Source organism: Petaurus breviceps, unplaced genomic scaffold, assembly GCF_028583685.1.
Source record: "Petaurus breviceps papuanus isolate PSGF00001 unplaced genomic scaffold, PetGlider_PUasm1.0 175, whole genome shotgun sequence".
Lineage (NCBI taxonomy): Eukaryota > Metazoa > Chordata > Mammalia > Diprotodontia > Petauridae > Petaurus > Petaurus breviceps.
Window position 1 is genome coordinate 60,527,030 of NW_027185764.1, and position 18,466 is coordinate 60,545,495.

The 18,466-nt window shown below is 39.2% G+C and overlaps 1 protein-coding gene across 1 annotated transcript in view; it reads right to left on the reverse strand.

The window, feature by feature from the left end:
* LOC138158898 (integrin alpha-D-like) overlaps nt 1-18,466 on the reverse strand; it is a 41,611-nt gene that overhangs the window by 7,519 nt on the left and 15,626 nt on the right. The window contains 14 exon segments of the mRNA XM_069085215.1: nt 575-658; nt 1,080-1,159; nt 1,254-1,376; nt 5,923-6,064; nt 6,288-6,361; nt 6,468-6,599; nt 6,874-7,028; nt 7,190-7,347; nt 7,448-7,578; nt 13,990-14,199; nt 17,197-17,337; nt 17,538-17,680; nt 17,849-17,978; nt 18,136-18,209. Coding sequence (XP_068941316.1) covers nt 575-658; nt 1,080-1,159; nt 1,254-1,376; nt 5,923-6,064; nt 6,288-6,361; nt 6,468-6,599; nt 6,874-7,028; nt 7,190-7,347; nt 7,448-7,578; nt 13,990-14,199; nt 17,197-17,337; nt 17,538-17,680; nt 17,849-17,978; nt 18,136-18,209 — 1,777 coding nt within the window.

The window sequence follows — 18,466 nt, forward strand, 5'->3', positions numbered from 1 at the left end:
TGAGGCTCAATGTCCTCATCTATTAAATGGGAATAATGACCCATGCTACTTCCCTCATATTGCCATTGGGAGAATGCAGTGAGATGATGTTCACTGTATAACTATAGTTCTAAATAAATATCATCTTTATATGAAGGTGATTCACATAAAAGGAAATCTATAAATGTGAGAGGCAGCATTATTTCTGTCACTCAGATATACTCTTATCATTAGCATGATATCTTAATTTTTTTTGAAGTCATGTCTGACTCTTCATGACTCCATTTTGGACTTTTCTTGGCAAAGACATTGTAGTGATTTGCCATTTCCTTCCCAGCTCATTTTACAGAGGAGAAAACTGAGGCAAATAGGGTTAAGTGACTTACCCAGAGTCACACAGCTGGTAAGTGTCTCAGACCAGATTGGAATTCAGGAAGATGAGCCTTTTTGACTCTAAGCCCAGAAACCTCAGGGCCTCAATATTCTAATATGAAGGAAAATAACAAAATCACACTAACATAAAAGTGCAGCTCCTAGGAGTGTTATGAAGGAGGCCCTTGGGGATGACTGAGTGTTAGAGAACAGAGTGTGGTACCTGTTGATCACTGTGTAGATGCCATATTTCACTGGTAGTGTCAGCTGGAAGATGTTTTTACTGGTTATAGGTGTGTTGTTCTCACTGGAAAAAAAAGAGAAAGGAGATCATCTGGAAAAGGACCCCAGAGGAGAAGGCTTTCATGCTTTGGGTAGGATAAACTAACCTCAAGTCAAGTCAAGAAGTATTTATCAAGTGCTTGTATGTATCAGGCACTGTACTGAGCTTGGAAGATACAAAGAAATGCAAAAACAATCCTTGCCCTCAGGGAGCTGATAATCTAATAGGGGAGGAGACACAAAACAGCTACGTACAAACAAAATATGTCCAGGATCATTTGGAGATCATCTCAGAGGGAAATCCTAGAATTCAGGGGTACCAGGAAAGGCTTCTTACGGTGTTAAGTACTCTATATCTCAGCACACAGCTGTAAATGCCTATAAATTACCCAATGATTCCTGAGTGAATGAAAACTTGAGCAGGTTTTCGTGTACTTTGGTCTCACCTGCTCACAGTGGCTTTAATGAGTATCTGGTCTCCGAAGTCGGCTGTAGTGGACACATGAAATTTCATTGTGAAAGTGACCTGATGGAAGAGAATGAAACAGAAGGTAAAGTCATGGGATGAATGAAAAAGGGAAGAATAAGCAGAGGAAAAGCTGGCACATGAAGATGCAGACCTTGGCTCCCATTCGCAAGATTGGGTGATTGATGCTACAGCTGCTGCTTCTCAAAGTCTCCGACTCTGAGGCTGCTGCTGTATCGCAAGCCAGACGAGGGGAATGCAGCTGATGCCTTGAGGTCTAGATGGGGGAAAGAGAGGTTTTTTTTATATAACCCATCAATTGAGAATAATGCAGAGGTATAAGAAGGGTCTGCTAGGACTCCAGCTATTAAAGAAACATGGGACCTTAAAGTTGGAAGGGAAATTTAGAGGTTTTCAAGTTTAACCTACCACTCCATGAAAGGAACCCCTTCTAGGGGCTTCTAGGTAATGCAGTGGATAAAGCACAGGGCCTAGGGCCAGGATAGACCGAGTTCAAATCCAACCTCAGACACTAACTGTGTGACCCTGGGCACATCAGTTAACCTCTGTTTGCCTCAGTATTTTCACCTATAAAATGGAAATAACAACAGCATCTAGTTTGCAGGGTTGGAAAGATTACATGAGAAATATATATATATATATATATACATATACATATATATGTTTGTATGTATATGTGTGTGTGTGTGTGTGTTTAGCACTCTCAATGCTATATATTTATTCCCTTCTTCACTCTTTCCCTCCCCTAGGGCACCTCTAACTAGTAGTCATTTTACTTCTTGAATATTCCCAAGTGAGAGGGGACCTCACCACCTCACAAGTATATTGCCCTCTTTTTTTTTTTTGCCAGGAAGTTCTTTATTTTATTGTGCCAAGAGCTGCCTTCTCCTGTTTCTATTTGTTGGTCCTAGTTCTGCTCTCTGGAGCAACATAGAACCAGTGTAATCCCTCTTCCCCCCCCTCACCCCCACCCTCCACATAAACACTTGAAGATAACTATCATGTTTCTCCATAATCTCTTTGTCACATTGGCTTCAGTTTCTTCTACTTACCTATATGGCATTAAATTAAGCAAATTATTGAGCATTGTGAGGAGTAGAAAAAAGTAAGAAAGTCTTAGATTTGGGGTCACCCCCCCATTATATGGTTTCTAAATCCCTCAGCATCCTGATTACCATCCTCTGGAGACAATGGTTTTTTTTGTCATTCTTAAAATGTGACATCTAGAATTGAATTTAATATTCTGGGTATGGTCTAATAGACTCAGAGGAAAATAGTATTTATTTATTATTATTTATTATTTTCTCTTTTGGGACTCTACATTTGCATCAGGAACAGCTGAGTGATACAGTGGATAGAGCATTGACCCTGAAGTCTGGGGGACCTGAGTTCAAATCTGGTCTCAGACATTACTAGCTGTGTGACTTAAGTCACTTAATCCTGTCTACCTCAGTTTCCTCATCTGTAAAATGAGCTGGAAAAGGAAATGGCAAACCACTTCAGTATCTTTGCCAAGAAATCCCAAGTTTTGTGCCCCTTGTAAGTGTTTGAGGTCAAATTTGAACTCAGGAAGATGAGTCTTCCTGACATCAGACCCCAGCACTCTATCCATTGTGAAACCTAGCTGCTATTTAGGGTTTGTGTAATTGTAAGCACCAACCTTCTGTCATTAATGTAAATGAGTTGTGATTGCTTGCCCGAAAATGTGTGTGTGTGTGTGTTGTGTGTGTAACATGTGTATATATAAATAAATTGAGACCTTTTCCTCCTTAAGGTCAGAATCCTTGTGAAAGCTCTCTACCCCTCCCTCACATCATATATAGAGTTTGAAGGGAAAGTTCTAACTGTAAAGCAGGAATTCTTAACCTGGGGTACATGGATCCCCAAAAGGAAAATGGTTCTAGGGAATAGATTTCAGGGGATCCGTGAACTTACACAGAAAAAAATTTACATCTTTCTTTTCACTAATTGAGATTTACCATTTTTTTTCCAATTATTTTAAAACATTTTTCTGAGAAGGGTCCATATAATTCACAGGCTGTCAAATGGATCCATGACACAGAAAAGGCTAAGAAATCCCATTTTAGAGCAGTGACTCTGGAGTAAGCTCCAAGGCCATTCTTCTTGATTTTGGTCAAGTGAGTTAGAGACAACAAAATTTTAAAAAGCCTCCTTTGGGTGCTTTGATGGTCTCCCCCTTCCTCGAGCAATTTCATTATTTTGCCTTAAATCCTTAAACTGCTGTGAAAATCTCTCCATCTCCAAAATTGTAATAATGTTCATTAGCCTTATCTGAAAATATATGCTTCATTTTATTTTGTCAGCCCTCTGCAAAGAGAGAGTGAGAATGATTCGTTATCAGTCTTTTGGGGGCATGATTTGTCACTGATCATGGTTCTTATATTTTTCACAATTGTTTTCCTTTGGGGTCTTGTCACTTTATACTCTTTTCCCTAGGTCAACTCACTTCACAGTTTTGTTCTAAATTCTTCTTAGTTCTTCTAAGTTCTCTCATGTTTCTCTTACTCTGTCTCAGTGAAATAATATTTCATTACATTTATGGCTCAGGGTGAGTGTAAATAGCAGTTGTTTCTGTTTTGGGCAGAAACTCTGAGGGTCTTCCCCTCCTAGACTAATTTTTTTGTGAAAGTAAACTAGGTCATCTTTTGCCTCAATTTTTACCTACCCTTTAACTACTAATGAGTGTTGCCTCAGACAAACTGAGAACTAGAAAAGACTTTAGCTTAAAAAGGCCAAGGCATCCTATTGCATCCAGCACCATCTCCAGTCTTCCTGGCCAATGTCTTCCTTTGGCCTCCAATTACTCTGGAGGAAAGAGTGAGGCTGATGACTTTGCATAGGCCTGCCTCACTTAAATCCAATTCACTTGCAAGTCAAGAGATCTCCCTCCTGATGTCATTGGCCCTCTCTGAGAAGGAACAACAAGTGAGTACCCTTTTGTAGTGCCCTAGATTTTATTGATAACAGATTAAAGACTCTGGGGAGAGACAGGAAGGATCTCTTCCAGCTCTACATTCACCATTTCATTCAGCCAATCACTGTCTTAGAATCCTCTGAAAACTCAAAAAAACTAAGCATCTCTACTGAGTGTCAGAAATGAGGCTCTTTTTATACAAAAATCTTGGCAAGGGTGGGGGGTGGGGATGGAGGAGGGCATTGAGTCACAACTCCCTCTCCCTCTGGCTATCTTTTGAGTTGCCACTGTCCCTTTTTTCCTCTCCTCTCATCTCCAGCTGATTTGAGACAGCCTCTGAGCTATCTGTAGAGTCATCTCTGGTGTTGCAACCTTCCTGGAACCCCTAGTGATCACCATCTACCCTTTCTCAAGAAGGAAAAAAAACTGAGTCATATTCTTTTGACATGGAAGCAAACGTAGGTTAAGATTTAGAGAGTCATACTTGCTAAGAAGTTAGATTGACAAAGATATGCCCATCAGTTGGGGAATGGCTAAACAAACTATGGTATATCATTATAATTGAATATTATTGTGCTGTTAGATATGACAAGCAAGATGATTTCAGAAAAACCCGGAAAGATTTACATGAACTGATGCAAAGTGAAGTGAATAGAACCAGGAGAATGTTGTACACAGTAACAGCAATATTGTTTGATGAAGAACTGTGAATGACTTAGCTTTTCTCAGCAATACAACAATCCAAGATAATCCCAAAGGACTAATAATGAAACATACTATCTACCTCCAGAGAAAGAACTGATGATTGAATACAGACTGAAGCATGCTATTTTTCACTTTCTTTCTTTTTTTCTTTTGTTTAAGTCTTCTTGTACAAAATGACTATATGGAAATGTTTTACGCAATTATGGAAAAAAGGGATTCAGAATTTCCAATGGGAAAAAGAGAAGTTAGACTGAAATTTTTTCATATTCTTTTACTTCCCTCATCGGCCAAGCTGAGACCATCAGCCTCATCAGTTTCAGACATCTAGTAGAGACCCAACTCAAAACATACATCTGAGAATCATCAAGTTACTCTTTGAGACCCCTCTTAGATTTGTTAATTTTAGGGATGTGTCCAGTTTCTTCCTCCAATGGGTGCGGTAGTTAATAACAAATCATTCATTTAGGGGGAAATTGTTATTCAATGTAGGAAGTAATGTGAAGAGGGAGATATAATCCATTCTCCTCTTCAATTATTCTCTACAAACCCCAAGAGCAGTGTGTGAGAAACAGCATGGTGTAGTAAAATAGGACACTAGACTTGGAGTTAGGAAGACCCAGATTCAAATCCTACCTCAGATTCTAATGGGCAAGTCTCTTAACCCCTTTGTGCCTCAGTTTTGTATCAGTAAAATAAAGGATTTGGACTTGATGGTTTCAAAGGTTCCTTCTGGTTCTAAATGTATGATTCTAGGAACCTTGACATTTCAAGGAGGATGAAGGGGGAAAAACAACACATTAAAATGATATTTTATCACCAAAAAAGCGCTGACCCACAATCAGATATTCTCTCCATGAATCTGTCAAGCTAGGTCTTCCCCATTCTGTATTTGTGCAGCTGAACCTTTGAGTCCACATATATCCTTGTTTATTTTTACTCTGAATATGATCCCTCATTCTACTCTCTGTGTGTCTTATACACAACCATTATTTATACGTTGTCTTTGCCATTAGAAGATAGATCCTATGAAGGCAGGGACGATTTTTGCCTTTCTTGGTACCTTCAGCACTTAATCTGGTGCCTGGAATATAGTAAGTACTCAATAAATGTTGACGGTTGCTTTTCCTCTTTTCACACCTCATTCATTAAGGAATTGGTTTACCTGGACCACTGACCCTCGGCGATAGGACAGTCCTGGGGGATATGTGAAGGTGACCATGGTACTGTAAGAGTCCTCACCCTGGTTCTCCACTGTCACTTCAATCTCCAGCTCAAGGAAGTACCCCACCAGCAAGGTCTGCAGCCTGAAGGGGGAAGGGAATCAAGATGGAAAACTTTCGGTGGAACTGTGACTGGGTTTGGTCATGGAAGAGTGGGAGGCTGTTGGGATGCATTACTGGTTATGTGGGTTCTTGGCAAAGAGCCAGGTTGTCAAAGAAAACTAAAGACTAAAGTACGGAGGTGGGAGACTAGACTCCTCGATTCTGTGAGGGAAGGGAGAGAGAGGGTCAAAGCGAAGTATCTCACCCGGAGAAACTGAAAGTGACACTGAGATCATCTTTACAGACGTGATCCTCACCACAATTCTTTTCAAAAGGGAGCTGTGAAAGAGAAGAAAGTAGGATTTCATTCTGGATCTCCTTTCTTCCGACTTCCTGAAATCCCCTCACCCTCTCATCTCTAAAATATCCAGAGCCTGGGACCCACAGCTCCTGTGAAGTGGTTTGGAGAGCCCACAGCTAGAACAGGTCGGAGGTTTCCGGAAAAAGGGATGGGCTGTCCTTCCAGAGTGAAGTTGAGACGCAGAATGATGGGGGTCACAGAGTCCTCCACGCATTCCTGTAGGAATCAATCAATAAGTGAACTGATCAAAAAGCTTTTACTAGGCACCTTCTATGAGCAAGGCGCTGTGCTAGGTAGTAGGAATGCAAAGATAAAGAGAACCAAGTAGTTTGGCTCTTCAGCCTTCCAATCCACCCACACTCTCTTCTAAGAATACAAGTTTACCGCCAGCTCATTCTCTTCCTGCTCAAACCCTCTATTGGCTCTTCATGATTGCCTTTATAAGTATTATCCCCTTTTCAGAAACCCATATAATCATCCCCAAGCTCACCGGTAGCAACAGCTTTACAGTCTCACAGTGATTCCCCAATCCCAGGATTTCAGCTCGCTTCATTATCCGACTTTTTGTCTCATCAAAGACAGCACGAGGACTCAGGCGTCCAGGATCCAGGGCTAGGTCATAACTCACAGAACTTTGAACGTTATCTGGAGGTGAAACAAGGGAAGAGAGAGGACAGAGAGAAACTGGAACTTCTTGATCTGTTTTAGAGGTCAGATGGAGATTCTTGGGTCAGATGTGGGATGGGATGGGACACTACAAACAGACTAAATGGGGGATTGTCTGGGTCGGATGGTAAGGAACTCACTTAGCCTGTCTGGAATACTTTTGGAGATAGTGAGGCAGATCGTGGCACTCCCTGCTTCCTTGTTGGTGGCTTCCTGTTCCTGGCACTCAAACACAGACCTTGCCAATTCCACTGGCATAAACTGGATGGATGCTTTCACTTTCAGCACTGGCTGTGTTCTGTAGAGCATAAAACAACATACTCTTAGGAATAGGGTGGGTTGTAAAGCGGCAGTTATGTGGATTTAAGGAAAACAATAGGAAGAAAGGCTGTCCTCACCTGAGTAGTAGTACCTGTCCTTGGGCTCCCACTGCTACATCCATGAGGCCATCCTGGGTGATATCTTGTCCTCCGCTCAGTGACTGCCCAAAATACTGGAGTGTGGGGGAAAGGAGGGAACCACTGACTCTCTGGGGAGAAATTGAAAGCAGAATCAGAGATCATAGGGTGAAGAACAGAGTACAACTGGGACATAGAGATGTTGGGAGGCAGGTCACAAAAGAGGGGAAGAGAAAGGCTAATCAAGGGTGACTGTAGGAAATCCTCAATCCGATGAAGGAAGGGGACTGCCATAGAGAAAAATGGATATGTTAGGAATGACTGCTGGGGATAAGGAAAAACCAATCAGTAAGAGACAAGAGAAGGGGGAGGGGGGAAACATTTCCATGTGTTCATTTATCAAGCATTTATTAAATGACTTCTGTATAGAAGTTCTAGGTGCTGTGCAAGATATAAATAAAAAGAATATATCCCTGCCCTCAGTACCTTTGGTTTAATAGTAGAGGAAGAAAAGGCATGATTATAAAGAAATTGTTTTTTCAACTGTTTCCATCATGTCTGACTCTGTGACTCCATTTGGGATTTTCTTGGCAAAGATACTGGAGAGGTCTGCCATTTCCTTCTCCAGATCACTTTACAGATAAGGAAACTGAGGCAAAGAGGGTTAAGTGATTTGCCCAGGGTCACACAGCTGGTGAGTGTCTGAGGTAGAATTTGAACTCAAGCTTTCCTGATACTGCACCACTAAGCTGCCCAGCAAAAGTAATGAAATAGATCCTAAAAAATGCACAGGGAATTCCATCCATTAGCTTTTCACATGAACAAATGGGGATCCCCCTCCAGCCCTCCTCAATAAATAATAATGTATTATAAAAAGCCTGATCATTATGGGAAAGATCCTTGAGAGTTAGAATTAGACAAGACAAACTATGAATGGAGGAAACTCAACTTTGAGCTGGGCCTTGTTGAGTTGAAGGTGGGATTGGTGTTGTCAGAGAGCACAGGACGAAATAATTTTATATTGGGAGGTAAGAGATGTATAATGAACAAAGGTACCAGGTTAGAGGAGAACTTTGTGTTAGGGTATTGGGACAAAAGAATTAACCTGACCTGAGAAGAGAATGTATTGGAAGCTGCTGGGTGTTGTGAAGGATAGGGCTGGACTTAGAACCTGGAAGACTCAAGTTTGAATCTTTTCCTCAGATACTTACTAGCTGTGTGTCCCTAGGCAAGTCACTTAACCTCTCTCAGTCTCAGTTCACTCATCTGAAAAATGGAGAGTGATAACAGCACTGACTTCACAAGGTTGTTATGAAGATCAAATGAGATAACATCCTTAAATTGATTTGCAACTTTAAAGAACTATAAATATTATAATGAGGATGGTGATAGTGTTGGGGAATAGGGACTTTCTGATAGGCAATGTGTTAATTGTTAATATTCTCTTCTGCCAACCACCAATGAAGCATTTGTATGTTTTAAATTTATAATTTATTTTTAATATTCATTTAATTTTTTTGAGTTTTGAATTCTCTCTCCCACCTACCTTCTACCACCCATTTAGAAGGCAAGAAATGTATTATATCTGTACAATCTTGCAAAGCATATTTCCATATTACCCATGTTGCAGAAACCAAACAAAAGCAAGGGCAAAAAAGTAATTTTCATTAAATTATTATCTATAAAGGATGCATTTAATATTTCTGATTTTCTGCATTTGGTTGTGAGGGTTTTATGCCCTAATGCAAGGCCAATTTTGCTAAGGTGTCATGTACAGCTGAGGAAAAAAGGTATGTTCTTTTATATTGTCATTCAATTTTCCCTAGATATCTATCATATCTAACTTTTCTAAAATTCTACTTATCTCCTTATCTTCTTTCTTATTTATTTTATGATTAGATTTATCTAGTTCTGAGACATTGAGGTACTTCACTAGTATAATTTTACTGTCTATTTCCCTCTGTAATTCATTTAACTTTTTCTTAAAAGATTTGGATGCTAGGCCATTTAGTGCAAGTATATTTAGTATTGATATTACTTCATTGTCTATGGTACCTTTTAGCAAAATGTAGTTTCCCTGCTTGTCTTATTTAATTAGGTCCATTTTTGCTTTTGCTTTGTCTGAGATGATGATTGCTATCCCCTTTTTTTTAATCTCAGCTGAAGCATAATAGATTCTGCTCCAGCCCTTTTTTCACTCTGCATTATATCTCTATTTTAAGTGTTTTTCTTGTAAACTATATATTGTTGGATTCTGGTTTCTAATTCGTTTGGCTATCCATATTTGTTTTGTGGGTGAGTTCATCCCATTCACATTTATAGTTATGATTACTAACTATATATTTTTCTGCATCCCATTTTTTCCCTGCTTATCCTTCTCACTTTTTACCTTGTCCCTTCTCAAAGTCTGTTTTGCCTCCTTTAATCCATCTTCCCTTCTATTAACTCTGCCCTTTTATCCCTCTGTCCTTCCCTGTTGAGAAAGGAAGATTTTGATATTCAGCTGAGTGTGTAAGTTATTTCCTCTTTGAGCCAATTCCAGTAAGAATGAGGTTCAAGAGTTGCCTTCCCCCTCCCATTTTCCCCTTGATTACAAAAGCTCTTCCTTGCACTTCTCTTTTATGTGAGTTAATTTTTTCCATTTTTCCTCTCCCTTTCCCCTTTTCTTAGTGCATCCCTCTTTCTCAGCCCTTAGAGAAAAAAACCCGTTTTTTTAAGATCATTCCATCAAAGTCAACTCACACCCTGTCTATGTATTCACACAGTCTGTCTATGTAGACTCCTTCTAATTACTCTAATAAAGATAAAGTTTTTAGGAATTACAGGTATCAGTTTTTCATACAGTAACGTAAGCAGTTTAAACTAATCGAGCCCCTTATTATTTTTCTTTCATGTTTACCTTTTTATGCTTTTTTAATTCTGGTCTTTTAGTTAGAAATGCTTGAAAGTCATCTGTTTCATTGAATATTCATTTCCTTCCCCCCCCCTCCCCCAAAGGATTGTATCAGTTTTTCTGGATACGTTATTTTTGGTTGTAATTCTATTTCCTTTGTCTTCTGGAATATCACATTCCACCTTCTCTACTCCTTTAATCTGGAAGGTGCCAAATCTCTTGTGATCTTAACTGTGGTTCCGCAATATATGAATTGTTTCTTTCTGGCTGCTTGCAATAGTTTTTCCTTGACCTAGGGGGCTTTTGAATTTGACTAGGATATTCCTGGGAGTTTTCATTTTTGGATCTCTTTCAGGAAGTGATCAGTAGATTTTTTCACTTTCTATTTTACCCTCTGGCTATAGGATATCAGGGCACTTTTCCTTGATAATTTCTTGAAAGTTATTGTCTAGGCTCTTTTTCTGATTATGGCTTTCAGGTAGTACAATAATTTTTAAATGGTCTCTCCTTGATCTATTTTCCAGGTCAATTGCTTTTTTCAATGATGTATTTCACATTTTCTTATTTTATTTTTTATTCTTTTGATTTTGTTTCATTGTTTCTTAATGCCTCACAGTCATTAGCTTCCATTTGCCAAATCCTTATTTTTAAGGAATTATTTTCTTTAGTAAGCTTTTGTGCCTTTTTTCCATTTGGCCAAATTCCTTCTTAAGGAGTTCTCTTCAGCTGCATTTTGTGCTTATTTTACTATTTGGTCAATTCTGATTTTTAAGTGGATATTTCTTCTGATTTTTTATGCCTTTTTTTTTTTTATCAAACTATTGACTCTCTTTTCATAATTTTCTTGCATCACTTTCATTTATTTTTCCAATTTTTCCTCTACCTCTCTGATTTTTAAAATCTGTTTTAATTCTTCCAGAAATTCTTGTTGAACTTGTGTCCAATTCACATTTTTCTCTGAGGCTTTGCTTGTAGCTACTTTAAAAAATTTTTCTTCTGAGTTTGTGTCTTGATTTTCCTTATCATAGATTTTTATGGTCAGGTTCTTTTTTTTTGTTTGCTCATTTTTTTCCCCAGTCTATTTCTTTTCTTTTTTTTAAGCTATCAGGGTTAAGTAACTTGCTCAAGGTTACATGGCCAGTTATTAGAGGTGTGGTGCTGAGTATCTGAGCCCAGATTTGATCCCCAGGTCATCCTGACACTGGAGCCAGTACTCTTACTTGCTGAGCCACCTGGCCACCCCTCCCAGTCTATTTCTTGACTTTGAACTTTATGTTAAAGTTGTGATCTAGGGTGGAGGTCCTGGGGTGTGTGACCAGATGGCCAGAGCATGTGGAGGTTTCATAAAGGGCACCCAACTAATACCTCAGGCAGCTGAGAAAACCCAAGTGTTTGGAACGAAGCTCCCCTGTCTGGTAGTAGAGTCCTACTGTGGCAAAAAGCCCGGGGGTCAAGTGACTGAGTGGCGACATGACCAGGCAAAGGAAACAAAACAAACAGAAGAATCTAACATTAGACTCCTATTTTGGGGACAAAAAGGATCAGAGCATGGAATAGGAGGAAGAACTCCTGCACCAAAGGCTTCCAAGAAAAATACGAGCTGGTTAAAAGCCATAGAGGACCTTAAGAAGCAAATTAAGAGAAGTGGAGAACAATGCAAGAAAATTACAAAATGAGAGTCAACAGCTTGACTGAGGAAAATAATACCTTAAAAAATAGACTTATCTCAAATGGCAAAAGAGGCTCAAAAAGGCATTGAGGAGAATGTCTTAAAAGCCGAATTTGCCAGATGGAAAAAGAATCTCAAAAGCTCAATGAGGAGAATCATTCCTTCAGAATTAGATTGGAGAAAATGGAAGCTAATGACTTGATGAGAAATCAAGATGCTATTAAACAGATCCAAACAAATGAAAGAATAGAAGGCAATGTGAAATATCTCATGGGAAAAACCACTGACCTGGAAAATAGATCCAGGAGAGATAATTTAAAAATTATTGGATGACTTGAAAGCCATGATCAAAGAAAGAACCTAGAAATCATCCTCCAAGAAATTCTCAAAGAAAACTGCCCTGATGTTTTAGAACCAGAGGGCAAAATAGAAGTTGAAAGAATCCACTGATCATCTCCTGAAAAAGATCCCAAAAAGAAAACTCCTAGGAATATCATAGCCAGGTTCTGAAATTCCCAGATCAAGGAGAGAATATTACAAGCAGCCAAGAAGAAACAATTTGAATATTGTGGAAACATAATCAGGATAACTCAGGATCAGGCAACATCTACACCGAGGGATCGAAGGGCTTGGAATATGATATTCCAGAGGGCAAAGGACTTGGGATTAAAACCAAGAATCACCTACCCAGCAAAACTGAGTATCATGTTTCAGGAAATACCATGTTTCATATTTCCATTGAAAATATGGTCATTCAGTGGAATAGAGGACTTTCAAGCATTCTTGATGAAAAAACCAGAGCTGAATAGAAAATTTGACATTCAGATACAAGAAGCAAGAGAAGCATGAGAAGGTAAACAGGGAAAAGAAATTGTAAGGAACTTATCAAAGTTGAACTATTAACATTCCTACGTGGGAAAACAATAATTGTAACTTATGAAACTTTTCTCAGTAGTTGAAGGGAATATATATATATATATATATATATATATATATATATATATATGTATGTATGTATATAATATGTCTATATATAAGGGTATATGAATACATATGTGAATGTGTGTATTATGTTTACAGGTATACATAGAGGGCACAGGACCAATTTAACAGGAAGGGATGATACTTAAAAGGTGAAATTAAGAGGTGAGAGAGGAATATAATGAGAGGAGATGGGGAGAGACAGAATGGGGTTAACTATCTCATACAGAAGAGGCAAGGGGAAATGGTTGCAATGGAGGGGAAGAATAGGAAGGCAAAAGGGAATGGGTCAACCTTATTCCCATTGAATTTGGCTTGAAGAGGGAATGAAATACACACTAAATAGGGTATCTCACCCTACAGGAGAGTAAGGGGGGGAAGGGGTTGAGAGGGGGGATAATGAAAGGGAGGGTAGGCTGGGGGGCAGGGAAGTTGGAAGCACCCACTTTTGAAAAGAGATGGGATCAAAGTAGAGAATAGAACAAGTGGGTGGTGGGATAGGAGGGAGGGAAATATAGTCAGTCTTTTACAATATATCTACTATGGTAATATTTTGCATTAGCTACACATGTACAGCCTATATTGAATTGCTTATCTTCCCAGTAAGGGTGGGTGACAAGGAATGAATCTGGAATTCAAATTTTAAAATCAAATGTTTAAATATATATATACTATGATTAACACTATTTTACATGTAATTGGGAAATAAGATATACAGGCACTGGGGCATAGAGATCCACCATGCCTACTGGAAAAGTCGAAAGGAGTATGGGAGAAGACATGGGAGAGAGCAGATTGGAGGAGGGGATATCCTGTGGGACTGCTATTTTGGGGCAGTGGGTAGGGGAAAAACGGGGAGAAAATGTGTAGCTCAAAATCTGGCAGAAATGAATGATATAAATCAGAAGTTAATAAAGCATTTGAAAAATGAAAAAAAAAAGAAACAAAGTAAATCATCTTGGAGGCTTTGTGTTAATCCAAACTGTGATAGAACCTTACTTGGGCATAAGAAGGATTGATGCTGGATCCAGCTGCTCCATGAAACAAATAGATGGCTCCGTGGTTTTCTTCCTCCCCTGGTGCCCCCACGGCCACATCTGTTAGTGTATCCCCATTTATGTCCCCTAGCACAGCCAAGGCTGCCCCAAAACGGCCAAAGGGGTGTCCTTGCTGTCCCTTAAGAATGCTGTTACACTGCCACTTGGCATTCTGAAAAATGAAGTTGTGATAGGTTTGAAAATCCAGTCTCTTCCAATTTTCTACCAAATTTTCATCCTATAAAATCATAGAATCCCAGAACCAGATGGAACACCAGAAGCTGCTTAGTCTGACCTGGATCTAAGAACCCCCCCTTCCACACATCCAACAAGTGTTCATACAGCTTTTGCTCAGAGATCAATCATAGTAGTACCCACTACCGCCAGAGGTAGCTCATTTCACACAGACAGTTCTAATTGTTAGATAACCTCCCAGAATCTTCTCTCCATTTTCCCTAATTTTGCCCTCTGATACTAAGAAGAACAAAACCCAATCCCTTTTCCACATGACGGACCTTAAAGACTTGAAAATAGCTACCACATTGTCCCTCCCTCCTCTTCCCTCTCTTCTTCTCTAATCTAAATATTCATTCAACTCCTAGGTATGATTATGAGCCTTTTCCATTTTGGTTACTGAATTCCTCCAATTTATCAGTGTCCTTTCTAAAATACTGAACAAAATGGATATGGCCTGGCTAGAGCATAATATAATGGGAATATAATTTCCTTTATTTTGGACCCTATTCTTTTCTTAATACAGTCTAAGGTCATATTAGCTTTATATATTTTGTTTTTTGGCTCATATTCATATCAAGTTCACAATCCACTAAAACTCTTAGACTTCCTCCATTTTGTACTTTTGAAGTTGGTGTGTGTGGTGTGTGTACCACTATATTTATGCCTATTAACTTCCATTGTGTTAGTTTTGTCCTAATGTTTTAGCCTATGGAGGTCTTTTGGGATCTCATTTCTGCCATCCAACATGAGTCAGTTCATCATTCAGTCCAATGTTCCAAACTATCTGGAAATTTTTGTTTATCAACTTTGTTTTCTAGGGTTATTAACTACCCCTCCCCTCTCTGTGTCATCTGTCACTCTGATAAGCACATTTATGACATTCTATGCTAATACAGTTAAGGTATTAACCATCTCTCCCAGCTAGGGATCATCTGTCATCTTCATGAACATGACCTGTATGACTTTATACAGCTAGAGAGCAAATCAGGAGAACTTCTTCAAATCCAGCCTCAGACACTTACTAGCTGTGTAACCTTGGGCAAGTCACTTAACTTCTGACTGCCTCAGTTTCTTTACCTATAAGACGGGAATAATAATAGTATCTACCTCCCAGAGCTGTTGTGAGGATAAAATGAGATATTTGTAAAGTGCTTATATAAAGGCACTAGCTATTATTAGTAAGTCACAGCTAAAAATGATAAGCAGTACAGAGCTACAAACACTTCCCTGACGTACTTAGAGAGCTCATTTCAGATTGTCATTGACTCGTTCATTAATGATTGCTCTGGTTCCAGCAATTCAACCAATTTCAAATTTAGTGAACTGAATTATACCTCTGTCATCCAACCCACATCTTTCCATTATTTTCCATGAGAATGGCATTAGACACTTTGTTGGATGCTTTGCTGAAGTCAAAGTAAATAGCATCCCCTTGATCCCAAAGTCTAGTAGCACTGTTCATAGAAGGAAATGGGATTACTCTGTGATGAAACCATGTGAGTTCTTTGTGATCATCACTTCCTTTTCTAGAACGTTCCTATTCATCCCTTTATTAATTCATTCTAGAATTTTGGCAGTAACTGAAGTCAGATTCACTGGTCTATAATTTGCAGACTTCCCTCTCCCCTTTCAAAATAGGGATATTTGTCCTCTTCTGGTCTATGTAGCCTCTCTTATTTTCATCATCTTTCAAAGAATATTAATAGTAAGGCCACCCAGTAGGAGGGGGAGGAAAGAAAAATAGAAAGTTAAACATACCTTAACAAAATTGAAAAGAAAGGATTTATGAATTGAATATGCATTTTAAAAATTAAAAAGCCAACAATAAACAAGCATAAAATAAGCATGAAAGGAGATACTAAAAATTAGAAGAGAAACAGATTGGTTGGAAACAAAATCCATTGAAATGATAGATAAAACTAAAACCTAGTTCTTTGAAATCGATAAAACATTTAGCTAATCTGATTAAAAAGAACGCAGAAAATCAAATCAATAAAATAGAAAATGAACAAGGTAAAATCACAACAAAAGCAGGAGAAATTATAAAACAATCGGAACCTATCATGCACAGTTATATACTACCAAAACTGTTAACAAAAACTGAGCCCACAAAAGAAAGAATGTCTTCAAAAATATGAAATACCCAAACTAGCAGAAGACTGGATAGAGATCGTAAATAATCCACTGTCAGAAAAGGAACTAGATCTAACTAGAAGGGAACTACCAAAGAAATCTTAGCTAACTTTGCTTCACATCAACACCTAATTCTTACACTGGAGTGAAACTTGCCTGAGCCTGGTGACTCAAACTCATTCAGATCAGCTAAGTATTCTTTGGTTACCTCCTTCCTTGTCCTGGGTTTGAACTCTCTATTAGCCATTTTTGACATATCTTCTCCAGGACAAAGATTATTTTCCTTGGCCGAGAAAGCCGGAAGTCAAATATGAGCCAAATGATTTTCTCCCTCTCTCTTCTGTCTAATATTGCCTACCCATCTGTCACAAACTGTTCTCCTTTCTTTGGTACTCCTCTTTTTTCCAATGCATATGTGTATATATATATATATGTATATGTATGTATGAATATATGTGGATGTATATATACATATATGTGTATATATGTGACAACACAAGTTAGGGAGGAGATACACACACACATATATGAGTGTGTGTGTGTGTGTGTGTGTGTATACAGAGAGAGTAACAGACAGAGACAGAGACAGAGACAGAGACAGAGAGAGCACTATATCCTGGCTATCCTGAACTCATTTTCAGATTTAGCTCTCCTGATACTAAGCTTGGAGACCACTGCCTTATTTTAAAATCTAAGTGGGCTGATGAGTTTTCTCTGTGAATTCACTTCAGTCTCTTTAGAGACCTCTTCAGACTACTCTCCTACCCATACTCCCATCCCCACCTCTAAACTTCCTTACCTGCCAAGGTAATGAGCAGATGGACACCTGGCCTTCATGATTCTGTTCATAGTAATGGGGAGCTCCAATGAGGATCAGGTTGGTGTTGCCATTTCTGTTAAGATCCACAGGGCAGACCGTTGCCCCAAAATAGGAGCCAATCTGAGAAGACAGAGGCTGAAATCACATTTCCCTCCCACCGTAGAGGAAAGAAGCAAGTATATATAATTCCTGTGTCTCCCAGGTACAAGAGTCTTCTTTAGAGCCCCTCTCAATACCTGGAGTGCTCTTTCTCATACACTGTTTCTTTTTTCACAGAACTGCCCTTTCTTTTTTATAATCCCAGGTTCTTAGTTTTTTACCTGTGTCCCTTTGACCTCAGCCTTCTGTACCCAGTTTCTAGAACTCTTCAGAAAGATCACCACCTTCCCAATGTGCTGGTATCGAGGGGCTCCCAGAACAAGGCTTTGAGCCCCATTCCAAGTGAATGCCTCAGTAGAATAACCTGAAAAGACAAAATCCCAATGGATCTCAGTCTTTACTTTATGTCTCACCTTCTGCCTTCCTAACATTCTTCCCCAAACCAATCTCTTCCCAGACAAAAGAAACTTCCCAGCCCCCACTCCCATACCTTTTGTTCCCTTCTTTTTCTTCCCAGCCCCTCCCTACGTACCCAGGTAAGCATCATTCATGTCCTTATCTACATTAGATGTCTTGATAAAGATGACACTTCCACGTAGGGAGTACAAGAAGACACCACCTGACCAGTCAAAGGTCCCCACGGCTCCAAGGACTGGCCCTTCCTGGGAGAAAACTTTTCAGAGCTGGGGATATTCGGAGAATGGGGCATCCCAAATAGAAGCGCCTGTCACTGATTTGACAGCTTTCTTCTGGGCTTTGATCTTTCCTTCCTCCCTCCCCTCTCCTGTGTCACCCTGCCCTAGTGAAGGATCCACTCACAGATGTAAATGCAGCACTGAAGCCCTCCTGAGACATTTCATACTCGAAGGAGATAGTGTCCCTAGATGTGGTACCTGTGAAGAATAAAGATGCTTCAGTTTTCAGTTGAAAAAAGGAATTTGGATAGTCAAGAGAGAAAGGCACGAACTTTGGGAGTGTTCAGAGTATAATAGCTAGGACAGGGAATGCAGTATATTTATATATTTTATAGAGAAGGAATGAAACAAACATTTATTAAACATCTACTCCATTCTAGGAACTGTACTAGGTACTTTACAAATATCTCATTTAATCCTTACAACAATCCTGGGAAACAGGTGCTATCATGATC